The 26,735-nt window shown below is 61.1% G+C and overlaps 2 protein-coding genes and 1 pseudogene across 10 annotated transcripts; all 3 read right to left on the bottom strand.

Moving 5' to 3' along the window:
* Window positions 1–4,072: 4,072 nt before the first annotated feature.
* Npdc1 (neural proliferation, differentiation and control 1) lies at window positions 4,073–9,253 on the bottom strand. 2 transcript variants are annotated; one of them, XM_004848795.3, is made up of 9 exons: window positions 8,958–9,253; window positions 6,673–6,819; window positions 5,501–5,653; window positions 5,251–5,424; window positions 5,102–5,168; window positions 4,942–5,026; window positions 4,745–4,824; window positions 4,494–4,590; window positions 4,073–4,408 (listed from the first exon to the last, which is right to left on the bottom strand). In XM_004848795.3, the coding sequence occupies exons 1-9, from the start codon at window positions 9,073–9,075 to the stop codon at window positions 4,340–4,342; spliced, it is 990 nt and encodes a 329-aa protein (XP_004848852.2). In that variant the 5' UTR covers window positions 9,076–9,253; the 3' UTR covers window positions 4,073–4,339. The 2 variants fall into 2 exon arrangements, with proteins under 2 accessions (XP_004848852.2, XP_012929022.2); XM_013073568.3 differs by having other exon boundaries at window positions 5,251–5,421; window positions 8,958–9,196.
* Window positions 9,254–10,446: 1,193 nt separating this feature from the next.
* On the bottom strand, window positions 10,447–16,041 carry Entpd2 (ectonucleoside triphosphate diphosphohydrolase 2). 8 transcript variants are annotated; one of them, XM_087182625.1, is made up of 10 exons: window positions 15,829–16,039; window positions 14,873–14,990; window positions 14,538–14,711; window positions 14,121–14,271; window positions 13,814–13,973; window positions 13,506–13,733; window positions 12,285–12,332; window positions 12,070–12,189; window positions 11,155–11,289; window positions 10,447–11,062 (listed from the first exon to the last, which is right to left on the bottom strand). In XM_087182625.1, exons 1-10 carry the CDS (start codon window positions 15,943–15,945, stop codon window positions 10,859–10,861), a joined length of 1,455 nt encoding a protein of 484 aa, XP_087038751.1. In that variant the 5' UTR covers window positions 15,946–16,039; the 3' UTR covers window positions 10,447–10,858. The 8 variants fall into 8 exon arrangements, with proteins under 8 accessions (XP_087038751.1, XP_087038749.1, XP_087038750.1 ...); XM_087182623.1 differs by having other exon boundaries at window positions 12,285–12,539; window positions 15,829–16,035; XM_087182624.1 differs by lacking the exon at window positions 15,829–16,039 and adding an exon at window positions 15,500–15,648 and having other exon boundaries at window positions 12,285–12,539.
* Window positions 16,042–17,676: 1,635 nt separating this feature from the next.
* On the bottom strand, window positions 17,677–26,629 carry LOC147826012 (small ribosomal subunit protein eS6 pseudogene; annotated as a pseudogene).
* Between the last annotated feature and the right edge of the window lie 106 nt (window positions 26,630–26,735).

Here is a 26,735-nt window from a genome sequence, read left to right as displayed (position 1 = left end):
ACCCATCATCTGAAGGAACTGCCTGGGGCCCTGAATCCAGATTCAGGCACAGGGGGACCGTAGGATCCTTGTGGAACCCAGCATGCGCTGGAGGGGCAGACCCTGAGTGGCATGGAGCAGCAGGAGGGAGGGGGGCTGCTGCGCCTGCAGAAGAGGGTGCTGCAGGCCGGGCCCCAGGTCCTGGGTGGGCTGGGAAGGGCTGTCCTCACTTCCTCTTTGCTGTCCCGGGAGGGGGCTTTCCAGACTGGAAGGGGAAGGAGTCGTCCTGTCCCTGGCGCTGACGGGCAGGGGACTGGTGTCTGTGCCAGGAAAAGGAAGGCCACATGCAGCCTGAGGTCCCTCTCCAGCCAGCCTGGTGGCCAGCTGACCATGGAGGTCAAGTTCCCTCCCCAGCCCCTCCAAGCAAGAGATCCAGCAGCCCTGATCAGGCTGGCCTGGGGTGGCCCTCTAGGTTACACCAAGCTCAGCCTGCACCCCACTCCCAGCTGAGGTGCTTCCCAGTGGCCTCCCACCCCCCTCAGACCACCTGGTCTGCGGCCCAGGACCCCACGTGCCCCCAGGTACAGCCATGCCTGGGTCACATGCAGGGGTCCAGGAGGGGCAGCAATCGGTGCTATCAGCCAGCTCTGCAGCCCCAGCTCCATCTGGGCCCCACAGCCCACCGAGCCCATCCTGTGTCGCCTTGGAGCCCCACGAGCTGCTGGTCTCCCTCAGTTGTGGCTCCATGGAAGCTGAGACTGTGGTTGGGATGGGAACCGGGTAGCTGGCGGCAATGCGGTGGGGCACAGGTGAGCCCCAGAGCAGTGGCAGTTGCCATGGCCCACACCCTGTGGGTCGCCTGGCTTCCAGGCTGTGGTGGGAAACTTGTGCAATGGCAAGGAGGGCGGGTAGCTGGAGAGTGGGTGGAAGGCAGCCCAGGGGCTCTGCTCCCAGAGGGCTAGAGAGGGCAGCCGTGCCCGACTAAGCCCTGACGGCCACCCCATGTCTAGGGAGAGGCCTGTAGGGCACCTGTGCCTGTGGCCCCTCCTCTGGCATCTCTCCCTGAAGGGGTCCCCAGGGGAACACACCCTGGCTCTTCACCCCACCTCTTTTCCCTGCGTGGCTCCCCTGCCTGCCAGCCAGGGCCACCAGCTTCTGATGGGCAGAGCCGCCATCCTTCCTGTTTGTGCCACCAGGCTGGTGAGGGCCCTGCCTCACCCTCGCCCACACCCACAGCCAGCTCCCTTCCTGGGTGGATTCGAAGGAGCCTCCCCTCCCTCCCCCATGGTTCCACCCAGCTGCTGCCCAGCTTACGCTGAGAGCCCCACATGTGGGAATCCGGTAGCCCCAAAATGGGTTAGAAAAACAAGGGAGCGGGCCGGGGATTTAGCTCAGTGGTTCCGGTGCCTGCCTGGCAAGCGCAAGGTCCTGAGTTCAATCCCCGGTACCAAAAAAAGAAAAAAGAAAGAAAAACAAGGGAGTGAGAGAGGGCAACTCAGGGAAAGCTGGGAGACCCCAACCTGCCACCTCCTGGCTTCCTGACTGCCCAGGCTCTCAAGGACACCAGCAGGCACCCAGCGCCCCAGCTTAGCAGCCTCGGGGGCTGGCAGAGTCAGAACCACACACCCCCAGCCAGGGCCTCCTGGTTACTCCAGGCCCCCAGAGGGGAGCACAATGGGCTGAGACCAAGGGCAGCAGTGGGCTGCAGGCCGCTATGCCTGGCTCACAGCAGCACCCAGGCCAGCAGGAGGGTGAGGGACCCCGCCCCAGCCAGGGAACCTCAGGGAGCCCGGCTGGGCCTGCACTGAGCAGGACGATGCCTGACCAGGGCACAAGGGCCCCCTGGCGGCCGTGCCCTAAAGCGACTCACTCCTGCTACGCAGGAGGCTGGGAACACTATTCTCCGTGAAAGGGTGGGGCTGGGCTGACCTTCAGGAGGGTGGGTCTGCAGAGAGATGGGGCCCTGTAGGCCCGGCAGGTGGCCGGGGGAGCCTGCTGGCCCAGGCAGCAGGAGGGTAGTCCTACCGGGCCACCGGGGTGTGGTGCTGGGCCCTGAGTGCAGGGCTGAAGCAGGACCCGTTCCTGCCCAGCAACCCGAGTTGGGGAGCACACGCTCCTCAGCTGCAGCCCTCGGGCCGCTCCTGAATAGGGGGTGGAGGGGGGTGCTCTCCAGGGACCCATGAGGCACACCCTAGCTTTGCATGTCCTTTTCCGTTCTGCATCAAGACCTGCTCCCCATGCCACATGGCTGGTGGGAGGCTGCAGCTGGGGCAGCAGCACCGGGGTGGCCCCTGGGCTGGGGTTGTGGATCCGAGGTGCAATGGGAAGATGTCACCTCCCAGACTCTGGGCTGGGGTCTCCCAGTGCCTCACGTCCTGGGCCACGCGTGGGCTTTCCCTCCAGGCCTGGGCTGGGCTGGGGTCGTCACCACGGCATCTGTGCTCTGGGAAGCACAGGTGGGGCCCGCCAGGGGCTGGAGCTCGGTCGCGTCAGGCTATGCACACTACAGTGAGAAGCAGGTCCTGGAGGCGCTGGGCTGCCGGGCCTGCAGCAGGCTTGGGGGTGAGGAGAGTCCCAGGCCCGGCAGGGCAGTCGGGGGCTGTGGTGGAGAAGATGTGCCCAGGGACCCCCGGTTCTGGGGGAAGGGAAGCGGCTAACGAGGCCCGGCAAGGCCTCGCCAGCACCGGGCCCGGACCCACTCCAGAGCAGCCCGCCTGCACCTGGGCCCGACGGGAGGGGTCTGGACAGCACCGACAAGCTGAGCCACACAGGGTCTGCCAGGTGAGTGGGCCGGGAGGGCTGGGGCCACCTTTCTCCAGCCAGGAGACCCTCTGAAGCCTCTGAGTGTGAGCAGCAAGGACAGACAGCAGACCCCTGAAAGGTCAACGTGGACACGGAGGAGGCAGGTCTGGAGCCACAGCTATGCCCAGCGCTCTGGGAGCGGGAGGCGGGAAGACCTCAGCCTGACACAGACCCTGTCCCAGAAGAAAACATTTTAAAAGGGCTGGGGATGCGGCTCAGTGCAAAGGCCTTGGATTCAAGTACATAAATTAAAAGAAAAAGGTGCCACGCGACGGGTGGCTGCTCTGGACCCCAGGTGGCCAGCAGGGCAGGGTCCCCAAGCGTCACCCTCTGGTCTGAGCCCAGGCTCTGCAAGCCCTGCCAGGGAAGCAGCCTGCTGAGCACCCAGCGCCCTGGGCCCTGGAGTGAGGCCCCACTCTGCACAGTTTGTCATCACCCCCGATGGCTCAGGTAAATGACATTGGACATACGTGTACCACGCCTGGTGCTCAGCACCTGCCCTGCCCCCATGTCCCACACCAGCGCCCAGGAGGAAACTGAGGCTCCAGCTGAGTGGAAGTGCAGGGAGAGTGTGAAGGTGCTTCCCAGTCTAGGGGGCTCCATCCCCAAACTACACCACTTAGGACAAACCAGTGACCCCAAACAGGGTGATCCCATTCCTGCCAGTGCCACATACACTCTTTTGTGTTTTCAGACAGGGTCTCACTAAGCAGTTCACACTGTCCTTGAGCTCACTACATAGCCCAGGCTGGCCTTGAACTCACCATGGTCCTCCTGCCTCAGCCTCCTAAGTGCTGAGATTACAGGCGTGCATAACCACGCTGCCTTATCCACTCTCCAGGGCCCTGCCCATCCTAAACTACTTGCTCCTCCCGTCTCAGAGGTGTCTGAGGCCCCTCATTCAGCCTAGTCCAGTCCCAGGTATTAAGGTTCCCAGGTTCACCCTGGAGACTGTATCCCAAGTCCCTCTCCCTGGAACACCCCACTAAATACTGCAGGAGCCCAGGTGGACAGCAGGCAGGATGGAGGTGCTGGGTGCCACACCCAGGTGTACCAGCCCTGTCCCTCTCACAGATGGGGTCTTCCGGGTCAGCACCTGGACCCTCCGTGGCAGGCCAGAAGTGTGGGCAGGGGGCGGCCCCTGAAGAGGGTCAGGTGTCCTGTGCAGCCCTGGGGGAGCCTCCCCTCCAGCCACCTCTCTCTGGGGCACAGGAGGCGGCCTCAGACCCCCAGGGGGTCCCAGTGCGGGAAGGTGGCTGAGGATTCACAGACCCTCCAACAAGCCGAGAGCTCAGGCGTCAAAGGTACTTTAATTGGCTTTTGTCTCCAGAATCCGCCAGCCATGCCTGGGCTCCAGGGCTCTCCCCAGCCCTTCCAGTTGGGGGGATCAGCCTGGACAGGGGAGGCACGAGGGAACTGAGGTTTCCCAGCACATGGCAGGCTCTCTCTTGCGGGGCCCTGCGCTGGCGTCAGCCTTGGCACGGGCACGTCAGCAGTGTGCTTTCCAAGGCTGCGGCCACCGCGGGCAGAGGTGAGCAGGTGGCAGGCACAGCCTCGGTCACTGCAGCGGGGGCACCGGCAGTGAGGAGTCATCAAACAGCGGGTTTCGAACCTCCATCTCCCCGGTCTGTGGAGGTAGCACCGGTGAGGCCTGGGCTGCAGATGGCCAGCTGGCAGCCCCTGCCCCTGCTGGGGAGCCCCTGTGTGCCTACCGGTGCGAGGCCCGGACACTCGTACACTGTGAAGTCGCCATCTTCGTTCTCCTCATCCGAGGAAACAGACTCCAGCTCCTTGGGGGGCTCCTTGTGCCTGGGTGAGGGTGGGATCACTGGGTCCTCTGCATGCCCTGCAGGGACCCCACTGGGCGCACGGCGCACCCCGGCCCTAAGGGGGCGGGGGGATGGGGTGTAGCTGGGTCCAGGAGCGGCGGGACAGCCCCACGCCTGCATGCTGGGGGGCTCACCGCTTCAGGCACAGCATCTGCTGCCTCTGGTGCTGGTAGTGGTACATCTCGGCGCTGTGGGCCAGCCGCTGGTCCCCGGGCTGTGGGGACATGGGCAAGGTAGAGAGGAGCAGGCGGCAGCTGGGGCTGGAAGTGTGCAGTGGGGCAGCAGGGCAAGGCCGGAGGCCGGGGGACAGGGCCAGAAGTGGGCCACACACCGAGATCCGGGGTGTCCTGGGCGAGCCGGGCGCCTTTGCGGCTCCATAATCCACCTTCTGCGTCAGGCGGATCTCTCGCTGCAGCCTGCGGGAGGAGCAGCTGAGACCACCGCGGGGGGGGGGGGGAGCCACCTGCCGCCCCCACCTGCGCCCAGCTCACCTACACCAGCAGAGCATGGTCACAGCCAGGGCGGTGGCACCCGACATGCAGAACACAATGAGGAGCACTGTGGGAGGGGTGTGGTGAGGGGAGGCCCAGGGGTCCCCTCCCTGGGGACCTCCCCACCCAGCCCCTCCGCAGCCACCTACCGAGGGCAAGGCCATCGCCACGCCCAGCCCGGGGCTCCAGGGGCGCGATGTGCACTGGCCCAGAAGACACCGGGGAGCCCAAGGAGGTGTGGGCCGTGGGCGTGGAGGCTCCCGGAGTGGAGGGCAGGCCGGGCCCGGGTTCCTGACCCGGCTCTGAGAACCCAGGGGTACCTGCTGAGAGAGGGTTCCGGTCAGCAGGACCAGGAGGCTGGGCCAAAGGTGGCAACAGGGAAGCCAGGCAGGGTCTCACCGGGCTCCAGGAGCCGCTGTCGGGCCCCAGCGAGCGGCTGCACGGAGAGCTGTGCGGGCCTGGCCTCCTTCAGCACCAGCTCCTGGGCCAGGCGGTCGATCTCATCTTCCAGCCTGGGCGGGGGCGGGGGCGGGGGCGGGGGTGGGCCCTCCCCTGGAGAGGCAAGGGCCATCAGGTGCAGAGCAGAGGTCCTTGCCCCTGAGCCAGCCCGGGCTGTGAGGCCCTGAGGACCGGGTGCCAACCCACGGGCCCCTCTGTAAACCAGCTTGGCACAACAACTGAGAAAGCTTCCTGAGCTGCAGGTTCCCAGGAAAAGTGGGGCCTGGGAGAAGGTGCTGGGAGAAGCAGCAGAGACTGGAGGAGAAAGGAACAGGTCTCCCCGTGCTGTGTCCACAAAGGGAAGGGCGGGACCCTAGGCCAGCACAGTCATCTCTGTCCACCCCAGGCCTCTGCTCTGGGTGGGGGGGCAGTGACTCCCCAGGGAGTGGAGAGAGGCCAAAGTACAGCCCTACAACAAGGCTGTCCCAGCCAGGCGTGGTGGCGCACGCCTGTAATCCCAGCACTCAGGAAGCTGAGGCAGAAGGATTGCTACAAGTCTGAGGCCAGCCTGGGCTCCATACTGAGTTCAAGGCCAGCCCGCACTACAAAGTGAGACCCTGTCTCAAAAAACAACAAAGAAGGCTGTCCCTTGGGGGATCTGGACAAGACATGGTGGCAGAGGGGACGGCTGGTGCTGGGCCCCACTGGTCTCTACTGTGGCCCCTGTCCAGCAGAATCTGCTGAGTAGAGACCACACACAAGCTCAGCAGTGCAGACAGTAGCTCCCCTCTCCAGCACTGCCCCTCCGTGCCAGTCCCCCAGGTGCCTCCCAGCACCTCCCTGTAAAGCCCTGTCACACCTGGAGATGTGGCACTCAGTGACCAGCCACCTATTACCTGGGGCAACTGCACTGCCCAGGGCAGGCACCCACAAACACCTGCTGTGGGGTGCACAGGACCAGGAGACCCAAGGATGGGGAAGGAGTATCCTTCTGCCACATCAGCAACTCTGGCCCCTCCTTTCCTGGGTCACCCACCCGCAGGCCCTGGCCTGGACCCAGTCACTCGAGTGCCACCCAGAGCCCAGAGGACCAGGACCTAGGGGGAACTCCCCTGCCCTTCGTCTTCATATACCCTGCGGCCGGCGCATCCTGGGCACACACAGCCCCTGCTGGTCCTCCTGGAAGGGCTGAAGGCACGGCCCACAGGCATGCGCACCAGGGGGGCACCTCACACGCCTCTTCAGGGCACAGTTCAGGCTCCCAGGGCAGGCAGCCGCATCTGGGAAGGAAGCAGAATCAGGATGCTCACAGCCCTGCGCCTGGCCTCCCCTCCCCACAGCGCTGGCCCAGCCTGGCCAGGCCATTGTTCTGGGCCGGCAGCCCAGGCTTTCCCTCTACTCTCCAGGGCTCAGAACCAGGAAGCAAACAGTTCCTAGACTTATGGGAACTACGAAGCCCCACCCACTCCCCAGAGCCTGAGCCAGCCGGCTGTGCACAGCCAGGCCGGGAGCTGACCCTCACCATCCACCGGCACTGGGCTTTTCTGGGCCAGGCTGTGCAGTTCCCCATGGCTGGACTCTGGTCTCACTGCCCCAGAGCAAACCAGACCTTCCATGCAGACTGGGAGCTCCGGGGACCCAGGCTCTGCCTTGAGAGCAGCACCCCCACACCACCCCATCACGGCTCCACAGAACGGACTCAGAAAGACCCCCGAGCAAGGGCCAGTTGGGAAGACGATGCTATCACTGCTGCCAGCTTGTCCTCGGGGCAGGGAAGCCACTGCAGTCAGCTAGACCCACAGCCGAAGGAGGCCGGGCTGGGCAGTGCTGGGGCCTCCAGGCCAAGCTCTGCTTCTGAACCATTTTCTTCTCCCTGATTTGGAACCCAGTCTGGCAGCCCTACCATTCTGCTAGAGCACAGGAGGGGCAGCCCTTCTGCCTGTTTCTGCCTTGGGATGCCGAAGTTCAGCTGCTTCAAAGCTAAGGAACATCTCGAAGTTGAGACACTGGTTGCAGTCACAGCAAGCCCAGGGGACCCAGCAGGACCAGCGTCCCTGCTCAGCCCAGCCCCCACCCACGCTGCAGGCAGGGCCACCAGGGCCCAGGGTGACATGACGTGGAGGATGTGCCCTTCTCCAGACCTTGGCTGGCCTAGCTTGGTTTCCTTGGAAACCTGACACTCCACAGCTCCAGGCTGCAGGCATCCCTGCAAAGAGTCCCGGCACCCCCAGTGGCAGGTGGGCACAGGCTCCCTGCCAGGCACCCCACTCCCCAGAATCCTGTCAGTGGGCAGGGCCCAGGCACAGGCTAGTTACACATTAAGCCTGTGCCAGGAGGCTCACCTGGACCTGCCCATCAGCTGGGCACTGGGGAGCAGACAGTCCCTGCCCCTGGTGCTGATAACCCGAGTGTGCCAGGGCAGTGGCAGAGGCCTGGTGGGGAGGGTTGGCTCCAGGTTCCCAGGGCCTCCTCCCGAGCCCTCTGGCCCCCAGGACATGACTGCTGAGCATCTGGTCTAGGCCTGGAAGGCCCCCTCCAGCCTTGCACCGGGGAATGAGGTCCCAGAAGCAGTGGGCATGAAGGGGCTGGGGCTGACAGGCACTGGGGATGGCGCCTGTCCCGTCCCCTGCGTCTGGGACCCACACTCTCCGCAGGTGGCTCCAACACCTCCAGCCAAGTCTTGCTCTGCCTGTAGCCTCCAGAGCCTCTCCAACTGTGCCAACCTTCTACCCAGGGTCACTGTGCCCAGGAAGAGGCCTGCCCTGGCCTCTTGAGGCCACACACCCAGAACACGATCGCTCAGGCTCACATCCTAGTTGTGCCACGTACCAGCCACTTGACTTTTCTGGGCCTTGGTTTCCTCATCTGTAGGCCCAGCCAAAAGCTCTGCCACAGGGCTGCCAGGAGAGCCGGGTGAGCCACAGGATGGGCTCCCAGGCCACCCTGGGGCAGTGTGCTGGACCCTGGGCTCCTGCAGCCCTGTGCTGGCTGGACCCTGTGCACCCATCTGGGAAGCAGGGGAGTCCCTCCGACCCTGCTCTCACCGCTCTCCGCCAGAGTCCACCCACAGACCTTGGTCCAGAAGGCAGGGCGGCCGGGGCCGCGGGACTGGGGAGTCTGGCCCCACTGAAGGAACACGGCCCTAGGCCGAGACCCTCAGCCTCTGCTATGCGAGGCAACGCAGGTGTGTGCCGGGCACCACTCAAGGCTCCCAGCCAGGCGGCCTCGCACTGCGCCCCCAGGGACACCTCGGGGACCCACAGACGCCAAGTCAGACCCAAGGCCCCGGGGACGCGGACCCGGCCTGGCTCCCGAGGAGACAAAGGCACGAAGCGCGTGGATCCGAGGCTGCTCGGGGCCAGGCCGGGTCACCCGGGAGCGAGCGGCCCCGAGCCCCGCATCCGCGCCCCGTGCTCACCCGGGCGGCTGGCGGCGGCTCCGGTCAGCGCCGCGCCGAGGACGAGACCGAGGCCGGAGAGCAGCAACCGCAGCAGCCGCAGGTGGCGCGGCGCGGGCGGGGGCACCGGCGTCGCCATCCTTCAGCGCCACCGCCCGGGCAGCATGGCAGCTGGCGGCCCCGGGCTCGATGCGGGCTCCGGACCGCGAGCTGAGACCTCGGGAAGCAGGAGGGCGGAGGAGGCGGAGGTGGAGCCGGAGGAGAAGGAAAAGAGGGGGCGGGGGCGCTGAGCGCGAGGCGGGAGACAAGCGCGCAGGGAGTGCGCGGGGGAGCGTGGGGAGTGCGCCTGCGCGCGGCGCCGGGGGCGGGACAAGCTCGGCTGCGCCCCCTCCCCTCCACGGCCCCGCGCCTCTGCGCCACTGGCTTCTGCACCGCGCTCACCGGAATCCTGCTTGGGGTTGGCGCGGGGCGAGCGCCCCTAGACGCGCCCTTCCTGTCCTCTGGGCGGTCGGATTGCCAGACCCTCGTCACCATGCCCCTGAACTGAGCCTCTGCCTGGGGCGGGGTGTAAACCTGGGGGACCGGAGACTCCGTCGCCCCTGGATAAACAAGGGGCGAGCAGGGGCACGGAGGTGCGCAGGCGGCCGGGCAGACCACGGTAAACGCAAACGGGCGCAGAGCTAGACGCTCCCGACGCCCCTCGGTGGATCCCGAGCGAGTCCACCAGGGGGCAAGAGTGACCTGGAGCCGGTGGGGGCGGAAACCGGCTGGGAGCTGTCCAAGGTGGTCACAGTCCCGCGTGGCCCACTGAGCTCCTGAGGGCCCCACGACATCGGCAGCCAGAATCCCTGCGTCGCCTCTCACGTGCAGTCCCCTGGGCGCACACCCAGCACCCCCTAAAACCCTCACCCCAGCCAGCTCTCCCAAGAGAACCAGCTGAGACTCCAGCCCGGCGCTTCCTCTCGGCCCGCGGTCCGAGGGTCTCAGGCTCCAAAGCGGCCCCGCAGAAGGGTTTGTGGGGGTGAGGGGTGCGCAGAGCAAGGGCCGCCCCCACGGGCAGTGACCACACAACGGCCTGAGCGCGTTCCCAGAAAGGGGAGGGAGTCGCCAAGACCACGCCTTCCCGCCCCGGGGAAAACAAGCGCAGGACGCCAAGTCAGCGCCCGGGAGCAGGGCTAGGGGTCTAGATGCCTCGGGGCCCCTCCTGCCCACACCTCCCCAGGCCCGCCTTCTTCTCGGCCGCTGGAGCCCCCTCCATCCCGCCTGGGACTCTGATGCAGATCTGGGGAGTGGTGTGTGGGGCTCTTCGGGGCTGAAGGAGGCTCAAGGACTCTGGGAGGTCCCCATACCCCAGAGCAGGGGGCCCCACACTGCCCAGGCCTGGCCCCGGCAGGAAGGACGCTGGAAGAGCCTTGTCCACCCTGGGGACCGGGCAGGCCTGCGTTCCAACACAGCTGGACAGAGGGAGGTCAGGCAACAACAGCCGCCCCACCCTGTGAACACCCTTCGCTGCTCTAGGAAAAACCTTTTATTACAAAATGTTTACACTCAGGCGCTAGGCTGGCTCCTGCCTGTGGGCTCTGGCCCTCCCCACGGCAGGCCTGGACACCACGGAGGGGGTCTAGGGCCCTGATGAGCCCATAAAGGCCCCACTCCCTGGAGACCCTGCTCTGAGTCACAGGATGAGGGGCCTTGACCCCAAAAAGAGAAGTGTTAAGGCAAAGCCTGGACGCAGGGGCTGGGGACTCTGGGGATCGGAGGGGTGCTGGTCTCCTCTGGCCACCCAGGACCCCTGTGGGTGTCGGTGGCAGAGTCTGGGTTCCGCGGCCCCCAGGGGTGCTGGAGCGGGGTACTGTGGGGCGGCTACTACGGAGCGAGGTGCTGCGGGGTGGGATCCGGGACAACTGCCCCCACACGCGCCCCTAGATGACATTTTGCGCCTTGGTGGAGCGCACTCGGCGCAGCAGCAGGACAAGCGCCGCCAGGAGCAAGGCGGCGAAGAGCAGCAGGAGAACCACCCAGGAGCTGAAGGCCGTGCCCTTGCGCAGCCCCGGTGGGTCGGCGGGGATCAGGTTGGTGAGGTTCAGCATGTAGCCCAGCGCCCAGCCCACCGCGCTGTCCGCTGCCTGCGGGGGTGGGGGGTGGGTCGTGGCCTCAGCCTCGGGGCAGCCCGGCCCTCCGCCCAGGTCCCGCCTGCTCCAGCCCGCCCCGCGCCCACCTTCCTCTGGAAGGCCACACCGCTGAATTTGCGCTCGTCAAAGCCGTAGCCACGGCTCAGCAGCTGCTGCACGAACATGGCCCCGGCACAGTAATCAGCCAGGCGGGCCTTCTGCTCTGGCGCCCGAGCCTGCAGCTGGGGTGCAGGAGGGAGGTCGTTGGGCCGGGACTCCAGGGAGAGGTGGCCTGGCCAGCGGGGTGCCCGGACTCCAGCACCAAGACCTCGCTCAGGGGGCCAGCAGAAGGCAGCACAGGCCTCCGGGATGAACCTCGGACCGATGGCAGTGTGGCCTCCCAGCCAGCGCGCGACCAGCCTCGAGGGAAACAGGGTGGCCCCGTGGGGCAGAGGCCAGGGAAACAGCAGCTGCAGGCCGAGTGCAGCCTCCACTGCCCCTCCAGCCTCCTCCCTCCTCACGGCTCCCCTGAGAGTGGGCACCGAGGTGGCACGGGGGCTGTCACACTCCTCCTCCTCCCTGAGGCTCAGGTGGGCACTGCACTGTCAGGTGTCAAGCACCCTGCCTTTCTTGCTTGGCACCAATGTCCCACCAGTGGCAGGAGCTGTAAGCCTGGGCCCGGGGCAGCCTTCGGCTCCTCGCTCCCCCATCGGAGCCTGGCCCACTCTAATGCCGGATGCCCGAGTCCCCTCCCCGGCCTCCACTCGCCCCACTTGGCCCAAGCCACGTCTCTGAGCCCCCTGTTCATGCTGCCCTCCTGGTCTTCACTGTAGCTAAGGCCAGGCCTCAAGAAGGTGCCGAGGTCCCCTGCCCGCCTGCCCCACACTCTGACTGCAGCCGCCATTCCAGAGTCCAGCGTGGTGGCCCCAACCACAGAGCGCATGGAGAGGTCCCGCAGGAGGGGCAGGTGTGGTGCCGCTGCCCAGGCCTCCCCATGGCCTGAGGAGGTGGAGCAGCCTCACCTGAGCCCAGGTCTGGTTGCAGGTGGTCACCGCGGCGGCGTCCAGCTGCTTCAGAGTAGCGGTGGGCAGTCCCATGACGGTCCGCAGGAAGTCCACGGTGTAGTAGAAGGCAGAGAAGGCCTGCAGGGGCCACAGTCACCCCAAAGCCGGCCCCGGGCACTTCCCCGGCCCACACCCACTCCCACTCCCGCTCCCACTCCCGGTGCCGGACTCACGATGAAGCTCCCAGACAGTGGGGGCTGGAAGACCCCGTTGAAGGAGCACTGGGAGAAAGAACAGGAGGAGACGTTAAAGAGCTCCGTGGCCAGGCCACGGCAGAGCTCAGGATCACTGGTGCCCGACACAGTGACCCTGGCGCTGCTGTTGAAGGCCTGGGGCCGCTGAGCCCCGGTACAGGGTGACTGGTACACATTCCCGAGCAGCACTTGGGTGGAGTAGCCCCTTGGCCAGCAAGGGTGGGAGCGGTGGGTCTGGGGAGAGAGAAACAGAATGCAGGAACCTAACTAAGACAATAGGTCAAACATTGCTTTCCGACTATTATGATTTGTGAAAATTGAATCAAACAAAATATCCATATCTTCCACATTATACTATAAGCTCTTTACTCTTTGAAGGCATAGTTTACTCTGGTACTTTCTCTTACTCAATTAAAAACCCTGGAAATAAGGGTTTATACTGAGTGAGCTAAATTAATAAATAACTAGAAAGCATAAGGTCAGGAGTTAGTAGTAGTATTTGAGATTATGTCTAGATGTTTTAAGTGAGAAACATTTTCTCTCATCATAATTCTTGTGGATAGATTAGCCTGAGTTCCCTAGACAAAATATGCTTTATTTCTGTAAAGCACTGTTAAGGATTATATGGTAAAGATCCCTTTCACCTTGAACTTGTCTTTTTCTATAGAATTAGATGAATAAGCACAGTACTGCCCCTTTCCTCAATTATGATAAATTGCCTTGTCTTTTATATTGTGTTAGAGAACAAGAGAAGTAGCTCTTTTTGCTGCTTTTCAATTTATCTTTGCTTACATAACTCTTGAAATTAGGGGACAAGTATGATTTATAGATGTCAAGCTTGTAAGCTTGTGATCAGAGGTGGCACCACCCCCATTCTGCCCCAGAAGGCTACTCTGATGAATTCCCACAGTCCAATTTGGACAATATCATTTTGTGCTCAGGAGCAATCTATGGCTCCCCATTGACCATTGGACAAAAATCCAATTCCTTGGCCAGGCATCGAGGCCTTCTGAGATCTGTCTATGGCCCTCCCTTCTCCAGGCCCCCAACCACCAGATCCTATGCATGCATGCAGGCCCCTCCCCTCCTGTCCTTCCAGCAGAAGCCAAGCCCTTCTGGGGGCCTCAGCCCCTGTCCCTTTTCACTCCCTCCCTGCCCTAGGAGATGGTGCAGTGTGGATGCCCTGGGGTGGGGAGGCACCTGGAGGGCACTGGCCAGCATCCTCTGGAGGACCTGGTCTCGGCCATAGCAGAGGAAGCTGTGGGTATAGACTCGGTAGCGCTGGCCGTAGAGCCGAAGGTGGACCTCATTGGCAGGATCCTCGGCTGGCTGAGTCGTCTCGAAGGTGATCTGGGTGGATGCACCTCCCAGGTCCATGGCCCCCAGGGTTCCCTTCCTTGGCCGGAACCACCGGCCCACCCAGCCATACTGTTAAGAGTGGAGATGGGTCAGCCGAGGATGGGCCTGTGCCCTGGCTCTCTGACGCCCCAGCCAGCTGCAAAGCCCACCTTGATGAAGTTCTCCAGCAGATAGTTGGCAGTCACCCAGCCAAACACTCCCTCATCCTGGCCCGACAGGATGCGTGCCCCCCGAAAGTCGAAGGGGTACTGGGTCAGCGTCTGTGTCACTGCAGCCAGCACACTGGCTGAGGCCTCTGGTCGGGTTAGGCTGTGGGATGGGAGGACTCTGAGGCCTTCTCCACAGGAAGCTGGGCTCTGACCATGGGTGCTCAGGGTCTACTGAAGGAGGAGCCCCACCCGGAGCTGGTCCCAAGGGCATGCAGAGCCCAGGGTGAGGCCAGGGCACCTCACTCACTTCAACAAGCGCATGCCTGCTGTGGCGCCCAGGTACAGGGGTGTGGCAGCATGTCTCTCTGTGGGTACATCCCGCAGGGCCTGTTCCAGGCATTCCACCAGGCTCCGTCCTGCCTTGGAAGGGTCGTCTGCATAGCTGGAGATACCCCCACCTGGAGGGAGGAGAGAGATGGCCCAGGCCCAGTGACATTCCCCAGGCAGAACGGAGGCCCAGTCAAGAGTCTTGGGCTCCCACCCAGCGTGGACACACCTTCCCAGCTTCATCCCCAGAGACACCCCATCACAGACAAAAGGACCAAGTGCCACCCCGTCTTTGAGGCTGCTGCCTGTGGGGTGGGTGTGGGCACAGGTGCCAGGACAAAGCCCTGGGCATTGTTGAGCAGCCTAACCTCCCAGGGACCTGCCTGGATGCGCTCACCAGGTCCTCCAAGCCCCGCCTGTTCCACTGGGCCACAGAGGCAAGGCTTGGGCTGGGAGGGGACCAACCCTGCATCTCCACCTGCGGCTTCATTTCTAGAACACAAACTGGGCCTGGGGATTTGGCTCAGTGGTTCTGCTGCCCGCCTCACAAGCACAAGGTCCTGAGTTCCATCTCCGTTACCAAAAAGAGAAAACACAAACTGCTGCAGCCCCCAGGCCCAGGGCCCTGGCCTCTTTGCAGCTCCTGGCTGGAGTGGGCCCCATCCGGCCACAGGCAAAGCCTCAGGACTGAGACCCTCCAGGGAGTGGGTGTCTAGGACTTGGGGGCCTTACCCTGAACGTCACAGGAGCTGTGCTGCCCCACAATGCCTGTGTCATTCTCCTTGTCTGCCGGCCACTTGTAGATAAACATAGATGTGTGTGAAGAGCCAGCATCCAGCACGATGCCGTACTGTGGGTGGGGCAGGGCGTCAGCCTGAGGGGCCTGGGCCTCAGACCCGCCTCTTAGTGCCCGGCTCTGTGCCCCTCCCATGCCGAAACTCAGAGAGCCAGGAGTAGCCCCGTGGCCACTTGGCTACATGGGGGCAGATGACCCCTGCACTTGGACCACCACGCCACGCTGTCAGAGGCCCATTTGCCGGCCACCTGAGGGGCTGTGCCAAGGTCTGCAACTTTGCAGGTCTTGGCACTAGCAGGAGGACCCCTCTTCCTTCCTCCCGCCTCTGCCCACCCTGCCCCAACCATAGCTAGAGGCTGTGTCGCCTCCAACCCACCAGCCTCCCTGGGCCTCAAAGGCGGGGCAGGGAGAGGTTGGTGGTGTGAAGCCAGGGCGCTGTGTGGCTCTCCTCACAGGCCGGGCCAGCTCAGCACCTGCCCACCCCCCCTGAGGGCCCAGAGTGGAGCCACTCTGCTGCTTCTGTCGGTCCAGGCTCCCCTCCCGGCCCCCATCCTGGAGCTCACAGGGCTGGGGTCTCCACAGCCGCCACATCCAGCACAGCACAGCAAGGGTTAATTAAATAAGGCCCCCATGGGCCCCAGCCAGGGCCACCCCCCAAGCCCGCTGCAGGAGGCGCCCACCCGGTCGGGGTCCCCAGCTCGGGCCACTACAACAGGCGAGCCCAGCCTCGCGCGCCTCTAACGGTTCGGGCGCCTCTGGGCGAGGATGAGCCCCGACAGTGGCCTCTGTGGACCGGGTCCCTGCGAGCTCGACCTCGGGCTCCCTGTCGCCCGGGGACCTGCAGGACCCGGGATCTGCGGCCATCCGCGCCGCGCCTGGGCCGGGTGTGCACCTTGAGGGCGGGCGGCTCCTGGACGTCGCGGGTGGGGACGCACAGCAGCAGGAGGCCGGCGAGGCCCGCCGTGGCCAGCAGCAGCGGTGGCAGGAGCGACAGCGCCTTCCCGGCCATCGGTGGCGCTGAGGACGCGGCGGGGATCCGGGCCGAGGCGGGCAGCGGGCGGGAGCCCAGGAGTCGGCCCCGTGACCCCGCCCCCGCTGGCCCCGGCCCCGCCCCCGCGGCCCCTCCCTTCTCGGCCCCGCCCCGTCTCGCAGGTGAGCACCGGGCCGCTGAGTCACCGTGCCCCGCGCTCCGGCGCTTGGGGACACCGGGGCGCGCCTCGACCCTTGCCCACCGCCCTTCTTTCCGCCCTCTCCTTACAGTGAGTGCCCAGCCCCGCCCTGGCCAGGCATGGGGCCCCCAGAGACCCACTCTTCCCGCCCTGGGCGCTCAGGGCCGGGCCGGGAGCGAGATGGTCTCCGCCCGCCCCACACGCCGGGTGGCCAGCGACCACGCCAGGCCCGGGATGGCAGACAGCAGATGGGCCCAGGGCCTGCTGGGAGGTCGAGGAGGCGCCACACCCCGAGGGCAGGCTGGCCTGTGGGGCTCCGTTAGCAGCCCCGGCCCCAGCCCACCCCGCAGGCTCGCCAGCAGCCGGCCTGACCAGGCACACGGGGCTCCTTGGCTGGGAGCCACCTCCCTCCATGGCCCCAGCATGGGAATTCTAGGCAGAGCCCTGTCCTTGGGCCAGCGGGAGGCCATGTGCTAAGACCACCAGGGAGCGGGCAGGGAGCTCAAGGGGCCTTTGATGGGACAGGGCTAGGCCCTGGCCAGTGAACCAGCCCAGACAATTGGGCTCGGCCCGCTGCCCGGGCTGAGGACCTGATGTCACAGGCCCAGCAAAAGAGGCTTTCTTCAGCTCAGGACCCCGGAGGGAGGGGTAGGAATGGGGGTGGGGTCCCCAGCCTCCTCAAAGCCCAGCCTGGCTCCAGACAGGCTTCTGGGTGGGGCAGCCCAGCCCTGAGCTCCAGGGCCCAGTTTCCCACCAGCGACATCTGCCCCTCAGCCCCCCAGCCCTTTCTGAGAGAGCAGAGGTGTATGGGAGGCCTGGATAGGGAGACAAAGGCACTGCATAGGGCAGGGGCTGAGGCCCACCTGGTCCTCCTGGCTCAGCAGGCAGCAGGAGCCCCCCCAGGCCCAAGCATGGCAGGGAAGGGGAGACCTCACCCCACGGGGGAGCATCCCCAGCCAAAGCCCAGGCCAGCCTGCCAAGGAGGCGGGCTGGGGGCGGAAGAGCCAGGAGAAGGCCTAGCTGAATGCCAAGGCAGATCCAGGGTGGGGACCCCTCTGGGCAAAGAGGCGCCCTCTGGGTGCAGGCCCTGGACAGCGGGGGGCGGGGGTTGAGCGGGAAGCTGGCAGGAGCTGGGGGTACAGCCGGCCTCCGGGAACCCCGCCGGGTGAGGGCTCCAGATGCGCAGCGTCTGCTTGGCCCAGGCTGGGGAAGGACAGTGGGAGTAGGGGCTCCCTCCCCACCCAGCTTGCCCAGGGAGGCACTGTTTGCCGCTGGCAGAGACTGGCTGCCCCTACCTCAGGCTCCCTGGCAGAAGCCAGTGTCCCAGTGTCCAGTGTCCGAGACCCCTGAACTGGGAGAGTCCTTTCTTCATGGCCTTATTCAGTCACTCAACAAACCCTTGCTTAACACCTCCTGAAAGTCAGGCCCCGTACACACAGGGCAAGAGATGCTGGTGATCACCAGGCAGTGGGCGAGGCCTGGCTGATGTAGTGGACGTGGAAGTACAGCCTAGTGCACGGGGCCCACTGCAGTCCATGAAGACCAGGACAGCAGGATGGGCTACCAACATTTGTGGGTGGAGCACCCCACCAGGTCGCAGGAACCCACCCGCCCAGCTGGGGTGTTGTCCTGCCTTGCTTTCCTTTGTAGTTTTTGTTTTTGTTGTTATTGTTTGAGACAGGGTCCCACTATGCAATTCAGGCTGGCCTTGAACTCACTATGGAGCCCAGGCTGGGTTCGAACTTGACCCTCCTGCCTCAGCCTTCTCCAGTGCTGGGATTACAGGTGTGTGCCACCAGCCCCAGCCTTCTTTGTAGTTTTACCACCTGTCAATGCCTCCATAAATAGTACCCTGGGCTGTGTTTCCTCATTTTCTTTTTTCTTTTTGGTACCTGGGATCGAACTTGGGACCTTGCTCTTGCAAGGCAGGTGCCGGGATCACTGAGCTAAATCCCTGGCCCACCTCATTTTCAACTGTATACCACATATATCCTTCAGTAGCTTGCTCCTTTCACACATGTTGTTTTTGTTTTGTTGTTGTTGCTTTTGTTTTTTGAGCATGGTCCTGCTAAATTCCCCAGTCTGGCCTCAGACTTGGAATCCTCCTCCCTCAGCCTCCAGAGGAGCTAGAATTATAGGCGTGCACCACCCTGCCTGGCTTGCCTTGCATTTTGGGGGGTTTTTGCGTTTTGTTTTGTTTTTTTTGATACTGGGGATTGAACTCAAGACCTTGCACTTGCAAGGCAGGCATGGCCCCACTGAGCTGAATCCCCTGCCCCATGCCTTGCATTTTTGAGATAGCTCTGTTGACACTTGAAGGTGTAGTTCCTGCATCTTGTTGCTGGCCGGTCTGTTTTGTGACTGCAGCAAAGGGACCTGCCACACTGCTGATGGTGCACAGCCTGCCTCTGACCTCCTGCTTTTCTGATTGCTGTGAGCCTCTGCACACTTTGAGCATTTCTGCAGGATAGCCAGGGAGGGGGAGCGGAGCTCGTATGTCCCCTCCCACAGGTGCCAGGCGCCTTCCTCAGGCACCGCTTTGGACACCGCCGAGGGCAAAACAACCCCCTGAGGCCCCTCGAGCTTTTCCTTCGCTGCTCATATTGCAGACCAGCGCCTCTTCCTCTTCCGAGACCGCAGCCAGGGTCAGTCCTTTTTTTTTTTTTTTTTTTTTTTTAGTATGGGGGATGGAACAGGCCAGACAACCAGTCGGGAAAGAGGAGGCCAGGGCCGGGGGTTTAGCTCAGCGGTTCTGCCGCCTGCCTCGCAAGCGCAAGGTCCCAAGTTTGATTCCCAGTACCAAAAAACAAAACAAACTGTGGCACAATAAACATGGCTGCACATGTACCACTGTGGTTTGATTCTTTTAATTCTTTTGGGAAGATACCAAGAGGGGAATAGCTGGGTCCAATGAGACCTCTAGTTTTAGTTTTTTGAAAATTCTTCACACTGATTCCCACAGCGGTTGCACCAGTCTGCACTCCCACCAGCAGTGGAGAGGCTGCCTTTCTCCCCACAGCCCCGCCAGCATTTGTTATTGGCTGATTTCTGGATAGCATCATTCTTTCTGGAGTGAGATGGAATCTCAGTGTTGTTTTAATTTGCATTTCACAAATGACCAGTGATGTTGAACATTTTTCATATATTTATTTGCCGTTTCTAATTTTTTATCTGCGAAGTGTCTTTTTATTTCAGATGCCCATTTTTGCACTGGGTCTTTAAATTGGGGGGGTCTTTTTTTTTTTTTAGTTCTTTATATATTCTAGATAACAGTCCTTTATCTGAACAGCTGGGAAAAATGTTTTCCCACTTTGTGGGTCATCTCTTCATTCTGTTGGTGGTTTGTCTTGCTATACAAAAGCTTTTTTTTTCTTTTTATTTATTTATTTTGGTTTTTTGAGGCAGGGTCTCCCTTTGTAGTCTGAACTTGCTATATAGCCCAGGCTGCCCTCAAACTCAGGTGATCCTCCTGCCTCAGCCTCTCAAGTGCTGGGATTATAGGCATGCCCCACCACATCCGGCTCACAAAAGCTTTTTGTTTGGTTTTTTTTGGTACCGGGATCGAACTAGGGACCTTGCACTTTCGAGGCAGGTTGCCGGAACCACTGAGCTAAATCCCCGGCCCTCACAAAAGCTTTTTAATAAGATGAGGTCCCAGCTGTTGATTCTTTGTAGTATTTCTCGTGTGGTCTGGGTTGTGTTCATGAAGTCTTTGCCTACTCCCATGTCCTCAAGTTTCTACCTATTCTCTCTTCCAGAAGATTTGATGTTTCTGTTTTAATATTTAGATCTTTGATCCATTTCAATTTTAGGTTAATGCGTGTTGAAAGGTATGGGTCACTTCAACTTTTGGCATGTGGAAAGCCAGTTTTTCTGTCATCTAGGCCCGAGATCTTCCTCTACACCACCAATTCCTCTTCCTCTTCCTCCGTGGTTATGGGGCTGACAAGTTTTCTAGTTCTTGAGTCATTTTGATATTTTCTAGGAATTCATCCATTTCAAGTGATTAGCATAATCTTGTCTGAAATATCCTCTTAGTGTCTGCGTAATTTCTGCAACACACATAGCCATTTCCTCTTTTTTATTCCTAATATCATTTATATGTGCATCTTCTCTTTTTCCAGACAAAGCACACCACATGCTTGTTCCCTTCCTTGGCACCCTCACCCTGTCTTGTCTTCCTCCCCATCTTCTGTTGTAACTTTCCTCAGTCTCTCCAGAACACACGCAAGAAGTAACTTTTTTTTTTTGGTACTGGGGATCCAACTCAGGACCTTGCAGTTGCAGGGCAGGCGGTGGCACTGAGCTACATCCCTGGCCCCAAGCAGTAACTTTTGTATCTGTTTTGTTTGGCTGTTGCCCAGCACCAAGAAAGGTGTCTGATACTTGGTATCTACTTGAAAAGTACTCTCAGCCCAGCATGGCATTGCACACTGTAATTCCAGCACTCAGGAGGTTGAGGCAGGAGGATTGCAAGTTTGAGCCCAGCCCAGGCAATTTAACAAGACCCTTTATATAAGAAAAATTAAACGGTGGGGGTGTGTGTGTGCTGGGATGTAGCTCAATGTAAAGGCCCTAGATCCAACCCCCAGAACTAGAAAAAAGAAGTGTCCTTTCGTTTCTTCTTAATTCATTAGCTCTGAGCTACTTATTCCTGGTGGAGTCTTGAAGGGTGTTAAACGTCGCTTCAGGCTCTGCTTTTGAGCTGGGGATGTGGCTCAGTGGCTCCGTGCCTGCCTGGCAAGTGTAAGGTCCTGAGTTTGATCCCCGGTACCAAAATAAAAAATACACTTTTCTTTCCTTTCCGTTCAGATCTCCTCAGCGCCTGAGTCCTTGGAAGCGCGGGGCACCGTGCAGCGGCTGGGCCCCCCAGCCCTCCCGACCCGGCCTCTGCCCCAGTCGATGCGGCAGGCCCCCGCCCCGGGGGCCCCCGTGACCTGGCTCCCCACGCCCCGAAGGACGCCTGCCTCAGCCGGGCTCCCAGGCCAGTGTTCACGCGCCCTGTTACGGCCACAGGTGGAGTTGCACCTCTCCCCACGCACTCGCAAATCTCGCGTACGCAAAAGTGTGTTTTACCCCATCTTAACATTTTGAGCCGAGTTTGCAGCGCAGGCGTCGCAGAGCGCAAGCGCGCAGCCGGCCCACCACACCCCGCCCGTCCCAGTCCGCGGGCGGAGCAGGGGCCGGGAGCCTCTCCCGCCCTCCCGAGCCCTCTCGGCGGTGCGCGCCCGCACGGTCCCCAGCCAGGCCCCGCCAGCCGCCCGCGGCCCTTGTGCGCTTCGGGAGCCTCACAGAAGTGAGCCTGCGCGTGGGACCCAGCGCCGAAGGCTGCATGTGATTGTTTCCTGAGGCTGGCTCCGTAGCCCAGCCTTCCTGGCGCCCACACACGGTGGCGCCTCCTTCCGGGTTCTTCCGGCCGGAGGCTGGCGCGTCACCCCGAGAGCGGTCGTCATAGTTTCCCTGCACAAACACGCGAACGGATGAACGTCACGTCCGAGTTCCTGCGGGATAACGGCTCGTTCCTACGCAGCGCCACTAGGTGAGGCGCAGGCGGGTTTGCAGAGACTGCAGCGCCCGGCCCCCCGCGGGCGCTGGGTTCGGGTCCACACTGCAGAGCCCGAAGCGAGGCCGCATCCGTGTGGCAACCTTGGTCCAAAGGCGGCGAGGCCGACTCTGTCCTGTGGGCCTCGGCTGCTGCCCCCGACCTCTCAGCTCCTGGCTGAGAAAGAAATCCGCTTTGCCCAAGTCAGCGGACTGCACGTCTCACCTCTTTTATGAGGTCAGCTCTAATTTGTCTGCTAATAAGCATTCTTATTTTTGGTTGGTTTTTTTTGGTACCGGGGATCGAACTTGGGTCCTTGCGCTTGCACAGCAGGCGGCGAAACCACTGAGCTACATCCCCGGCCCAAGCATTCTTATTTTTGACTGGACTCAGACTCGGAAGTAGAGGCTCCCAGGGAGGACAGCCTGCGCCTCTTGGCAGTTTGTCCCTGATGTTTGTCTTTGGGTTCCTTCCTTCTCTTGGCTGGAAGAGCAGCATGCTCCGCAGCCTCTTCCGTGTTTTTCTTAGTTCGCTGCTTCTTCAGAGCAATAGGGCGGCGTCCGTGTCGAAGCCACGCGGAGTAGCAGACGCTGGATCCTGGCGCACGGTCCTGGGCTTCTTACTTCCTTGTTTAGGGCTTTCTGACAACACCCTGGTGGCACCGTCTTCTTCGAGATTGAAGTTGCGATTCTGCTTGCTCTTTTGGGCCGCAGGCGGCGAGGCGCAGTGGTACCAGCCAGTCCAGGAGCGTCCTCCTCTGCTTCTACCAGAGCCGAGCTGAGACGCTCAGGTTGGCGGCCACTGTGCAACCCCGAACAGATCCGCACTTTCTGCGGTTCTCCTCGGCCTGTAGCAGGGCAGCCCCTTAAGCCGGCAGCGAGAGAGCCGGGTCAGGACGCCCTGCTTCACGGGAAACCTTGTCTGTCGTCCCACCACTGATGCGGACCATGGAACCCTGCCGTTCTTCACCTCTGCTTCTCATAGAAAGTCCGAGTTCACGGCCATCATCCGCCTCATTGAGTTTCTGGCAGCCAGTGGGTGGGAAGGAGATGTTCAGCTTCATCTTGAAGCTACTGTCGTCCTCCAGGTGCCAAGAAAGAGATGTTATCACTGCTTTGTCTCCAGGGGAGCCCTGAAACTGGCTGACTGTACCATTAACGGCCTATCCGTTGAGAGCAGTCACCAAACCACCGCCCACAGGGGCTGCGTTGGGGACACACCTCGACATGACCACGGCCATCGCTTGCAGCTGCCGGTTTTGCCTGTTGGTGACCCAGCCCACACCCCAAGCCCCAACGGTGAAAGTCCTTAGTGGCTGAGACTTGTGTCCTGCTGTGGTCACCGGACTGCCCCAACCCCAGCCCTTCATATTTTTTATTTTGAGATAAGTTCTCCATAAAGCTCTGATCAGGCTGGGCTCAGACTTGCATTGTTCCTGCCCCAGGCTCCCAGGGTGCCCTGTCCCGGCCACCCAGACTGTTAGTGGCTGATGTGGACAGTTAGTCCCTGGAGAGCGCACGGCGTCCCAGCCAGCGAGGCCCGCCTCAGCCTCGGCTGCACCACCGCTCCATGCAGGCGGGGCCCACTGGCCCCCCTCGGCGCCCCTGCCCTGCCTTGTGTGCAGCTCTCACGTGTTGCTGAAACTGCCACTTGATGCCCTCCACAGCGGGCTGGGCACTGAGGTTGGTCTGCGGAGAACGCCCTCCTGTGCATTTGCCGCCCGAGCAGCCCCTGGGGAAAGGGCCTGGAGTCTGGCGAGCTATGGATTGAGGCTCCTCCTGGGTGATCCCAGCTTAGGGCTGTCAGCTCTTCCTGCCAGCAGGTACTCAGCTCTGCGGTGCACAGTATGGACCCTCCAGATCTACTCAACTCTGAATTTCAAAAACTCCAGCCTGGCAACTTTGTCTTTTTTTTTGGTACTGGGGATCTAACTCAGGTCCTTGGCTTGCGAGGCAGATGGCGGAACCACTGAGCTAAATCCCCGGCCCCCAACTTTGTCTTTTAACTAGTGAGTTTATGTGCAGAATTGTGAACACTGATGTACTTCTACCATTTTATTGTTTTTCTTTTTTTCTCTACTGGGATAACACCCAGGGCCTCTCACTGAGATCCATCCCCAGACCTTTTCATTTTACACTGAGACAGGGTCTCGCCAAGCCGCTCTTGTCCAGGCAGGGCTCAGATGTGCCGTCCCGCTTCAGCCCAGCAGGGCCAGGATCACAGGTGCACACCACCTTGCCTTGCTCTGAATTTCTTTCTTCTTCTTCAGGTTGAATTTCTCCCTTTCCACCCCACCTCTGCCCCCACTTTGAGAGGCATACACCATCTAGCTGTTATTTTACTGGTTCCTCTATTTTAACAGACATATTTGAAAGCAAAGGCGGCTGATACATTTCTCCTCCTTGTGAACAATTAAAGCCCTTACTTAGACTGTTTCTCGGCACCCCTTCCTGCTTCGTGCCATTGTTGACAGTATTTTATTTCCATCCTGCTTTTCTCCCACAAATAGGCACTGTTGGTTTGCTTAGCTTTCCCACACCCTAAGATCTGCCCAGATTGCTGGACGCCTCTTCTCCACCCACGTCTAGGACTGGACTCTACCACTGGCTCCTAATGTGGAGCCTGTCTCAGAAGCGGCTCCTGGGGCCTTGTGCTAACACTCAGAAGCCCCACTGTCATGGAGTTGCGGCTCCTCCCACCGGGCCAGCTGCTGTGACAGTGGCCCTGTAATCACCCCAGACTCCCTGTCACAGGCACCCACTGCACCTCCAAGCTTTGGACCGTGGGGGGCCTGGGTGTGGTTATTCGACCCCAGCAGAGAGCCACCCTGCCCTGCCAATCCTCCTGTCTCCTCTCCAGGCTCCTTTTGTGAAGTTCTTTTGGTGGTAAGCTGTCAGTTTTTGTTTGCAAATACTTTATTTCGCCTTCACGCTGAAAATAGTTTCATTGGGTATGGACCTTGAGGCTGATAATTATATTGCCTGGGCCCTAGCAGGCTGTTTCTTTGTAGATGATTCATTTTCCATCTCTGAATTATTTTACAATCTCATGAAAGAAAATGTGCCCCCCACCTATTGTGGTCCAGGGATTGAACCCAGGACCTTCAGACTGGACCATATCCCAGCCCTTTTTATTTTTTTAAATTTTGAGACAGTTTTCTAAATTTTGAGTCACTCAGTTGCACTGGCTGGACTGGAATCTATAATCCTCCCATCTCGGTCTCCCAGATGCTGGGATTACAGGCAGGCACCACCATGCCCAGCAGGATTTTTTTTTAAAATTTGTACCAGGGATGGAACTCAGGACCTTGCACTTTCGAGGCAGGCAGGTGCGGCACCACTGAGCTAAATCCCTGGCTTTTTTTTTTCTTTTTTTTAAGGACAGGGTCTCCCTCTGTAGTTCAGGCTGGCCTTGAACTCACTATGTAGCCTAGCTGCAATCCTCCTGCCTCAGCCTCCTGAGTGTTGGACATACACCACCACACCCAGCTCCAGCCACATTTTTCTTCAGTCATCTTGGGTTTTGGTTTTTTTTTGTGAAACCAGGGATCGAACTCAGAACCTTGTGTGTGGCAGCCAGGCACAGCGCCATTGAGTTCCATCCCTGGCCCCCTCTTCAGTCATCATGGGATTTGTCAGTGCCTGGTTGACTCTCCCAAACAATTCCAAACCCTTTCCACCGATGAATGTCTCCTCCTCCTTCCTGAGCCTGCACCCAGGGCCTCAGCTGCCCTGGGGACAATCTCCTGACTGCCCTCTTTCAGTGCACCAAATCTCTTTTCAGCTGCACTGCAATTTTCCATCTCATATTCCATTTATGGAGCTTTTCATTCCAATTATTTTATTTTTGTTCTAGAAGTTCACCTTTGGCAGTCTAATTCTCTATGGAATGAGAGGGTAACTGTTCCTCATTCCCATTTCCAAGAGCCTGCTTGCTTTCTGTAGCTACAGAAGATGCTGTTCCTATGTGCCGTGGGCATGCTGCCCCTATGTGCTGTGCCCAACCCTGCGGATCCCGAAGCCCCCGTGGCTGAGCTTTTCCTTACCTGCAATACTCACATCCTTAGCGTTTGCTCCACACCAGATCCCTGAGGCCGGGTGAAGCCAGGCTCCTGAAAGCCACGAGTCCTCTCCAGGGACAGCAAGCCAGGTCCCCAGGCCTCTCTGGTGGTCAGGCGGAGGGTTCACCTGTTTTGCCATTGGAGATGGCAGCCAGGGGTTCTGCCTGCATCCCCCAGCCAGGGACGCTCCCAGGTGTGGTGGCCAGAGCCACGGCCCCAGAGGGAACCTGCAAGGGCCGCTGTCTACCTGAGCCCAGCATCAGGAGTGCTGATCCTCCCTCAAGGGCTCCAGGGCCAGGATGGCCTCGGGGGACATGTGTGTGCGTGTGGCACTAGGGATTGAGCCTAGCGCCTTCAGTGACCGATATTACCAGCCCTTAGTTTTTAAATTTTGAGACAGGGTTTCACTAAGTTGCCCAGGGAGAGCCTGAACTCATAATCCCCCTGCCTCAGCCTCCCATAGTGCTAGGATTACAGGCGTGCGGCTCCACACCATGACACATTTTCATCACTCTGCATGACACACCAGCCCAGACAGACCACATTCCCAGGTCACCTCTGCTCCCCTGCTCGCTTCAGCTACCCTTCAGCTGAAGGCCCAGTGTCACCTGGCGGTCTCAGGAATATCTCTCTGGGGGGCCCTGTGTTGAGTCTCCCCTCTAGGCCTGTGACATCGCCAGAGGGACCGGGTCCCTGGAGGGTGGCACATACCTCAGGAGGAAGCCGGCCACTCCGCGTGCTACTCAGAAGTGCACATGGCCGGCCGCAGAGCCGGCACAGCCTAGAGTGGGAGAGGCACTGCGCCAGGCAGTGCCCCACGGACAGTCAGCCAGCCCTCTGCACAGACGGGCGGGGTGCTGCAGACCTGCTGGGCAGAGGGGACACAGTCCCAGGATGGGAGGGCCAGGCCTGAGCCCGAGGCAGACCTGCTGGATGAGGTGGCCCTGGCGCTCCCAGAAGGCTGGAGGTGGCTGGGGCGCCCTACACCCGAGGAAAGCAGGGAGCCAGGCTTCGCTCAGGATACCTGT

This window comes from Heterocephalus glaber, unplaced genomic scaffold, assembly GCF_053883595.1.
Source record: "Heterocephalus glaber isolate CG9 unplaced genomic scaffold, H.glaber_assembly_v1.0 deba00001479, whole genome shotgun sequence".
Lineage (NCBI taxonomy): Eukaryota > Metazoa > Chordata > Mammalia > Rodentia > Bathyergidae > Heterocephalus > Heterocephalus glaber.
The sequence above is the reverse complement of the archived record's forward strand: the minus strand, read 5'-3'. Positions and strand labels throughout refer to the sequence as shown.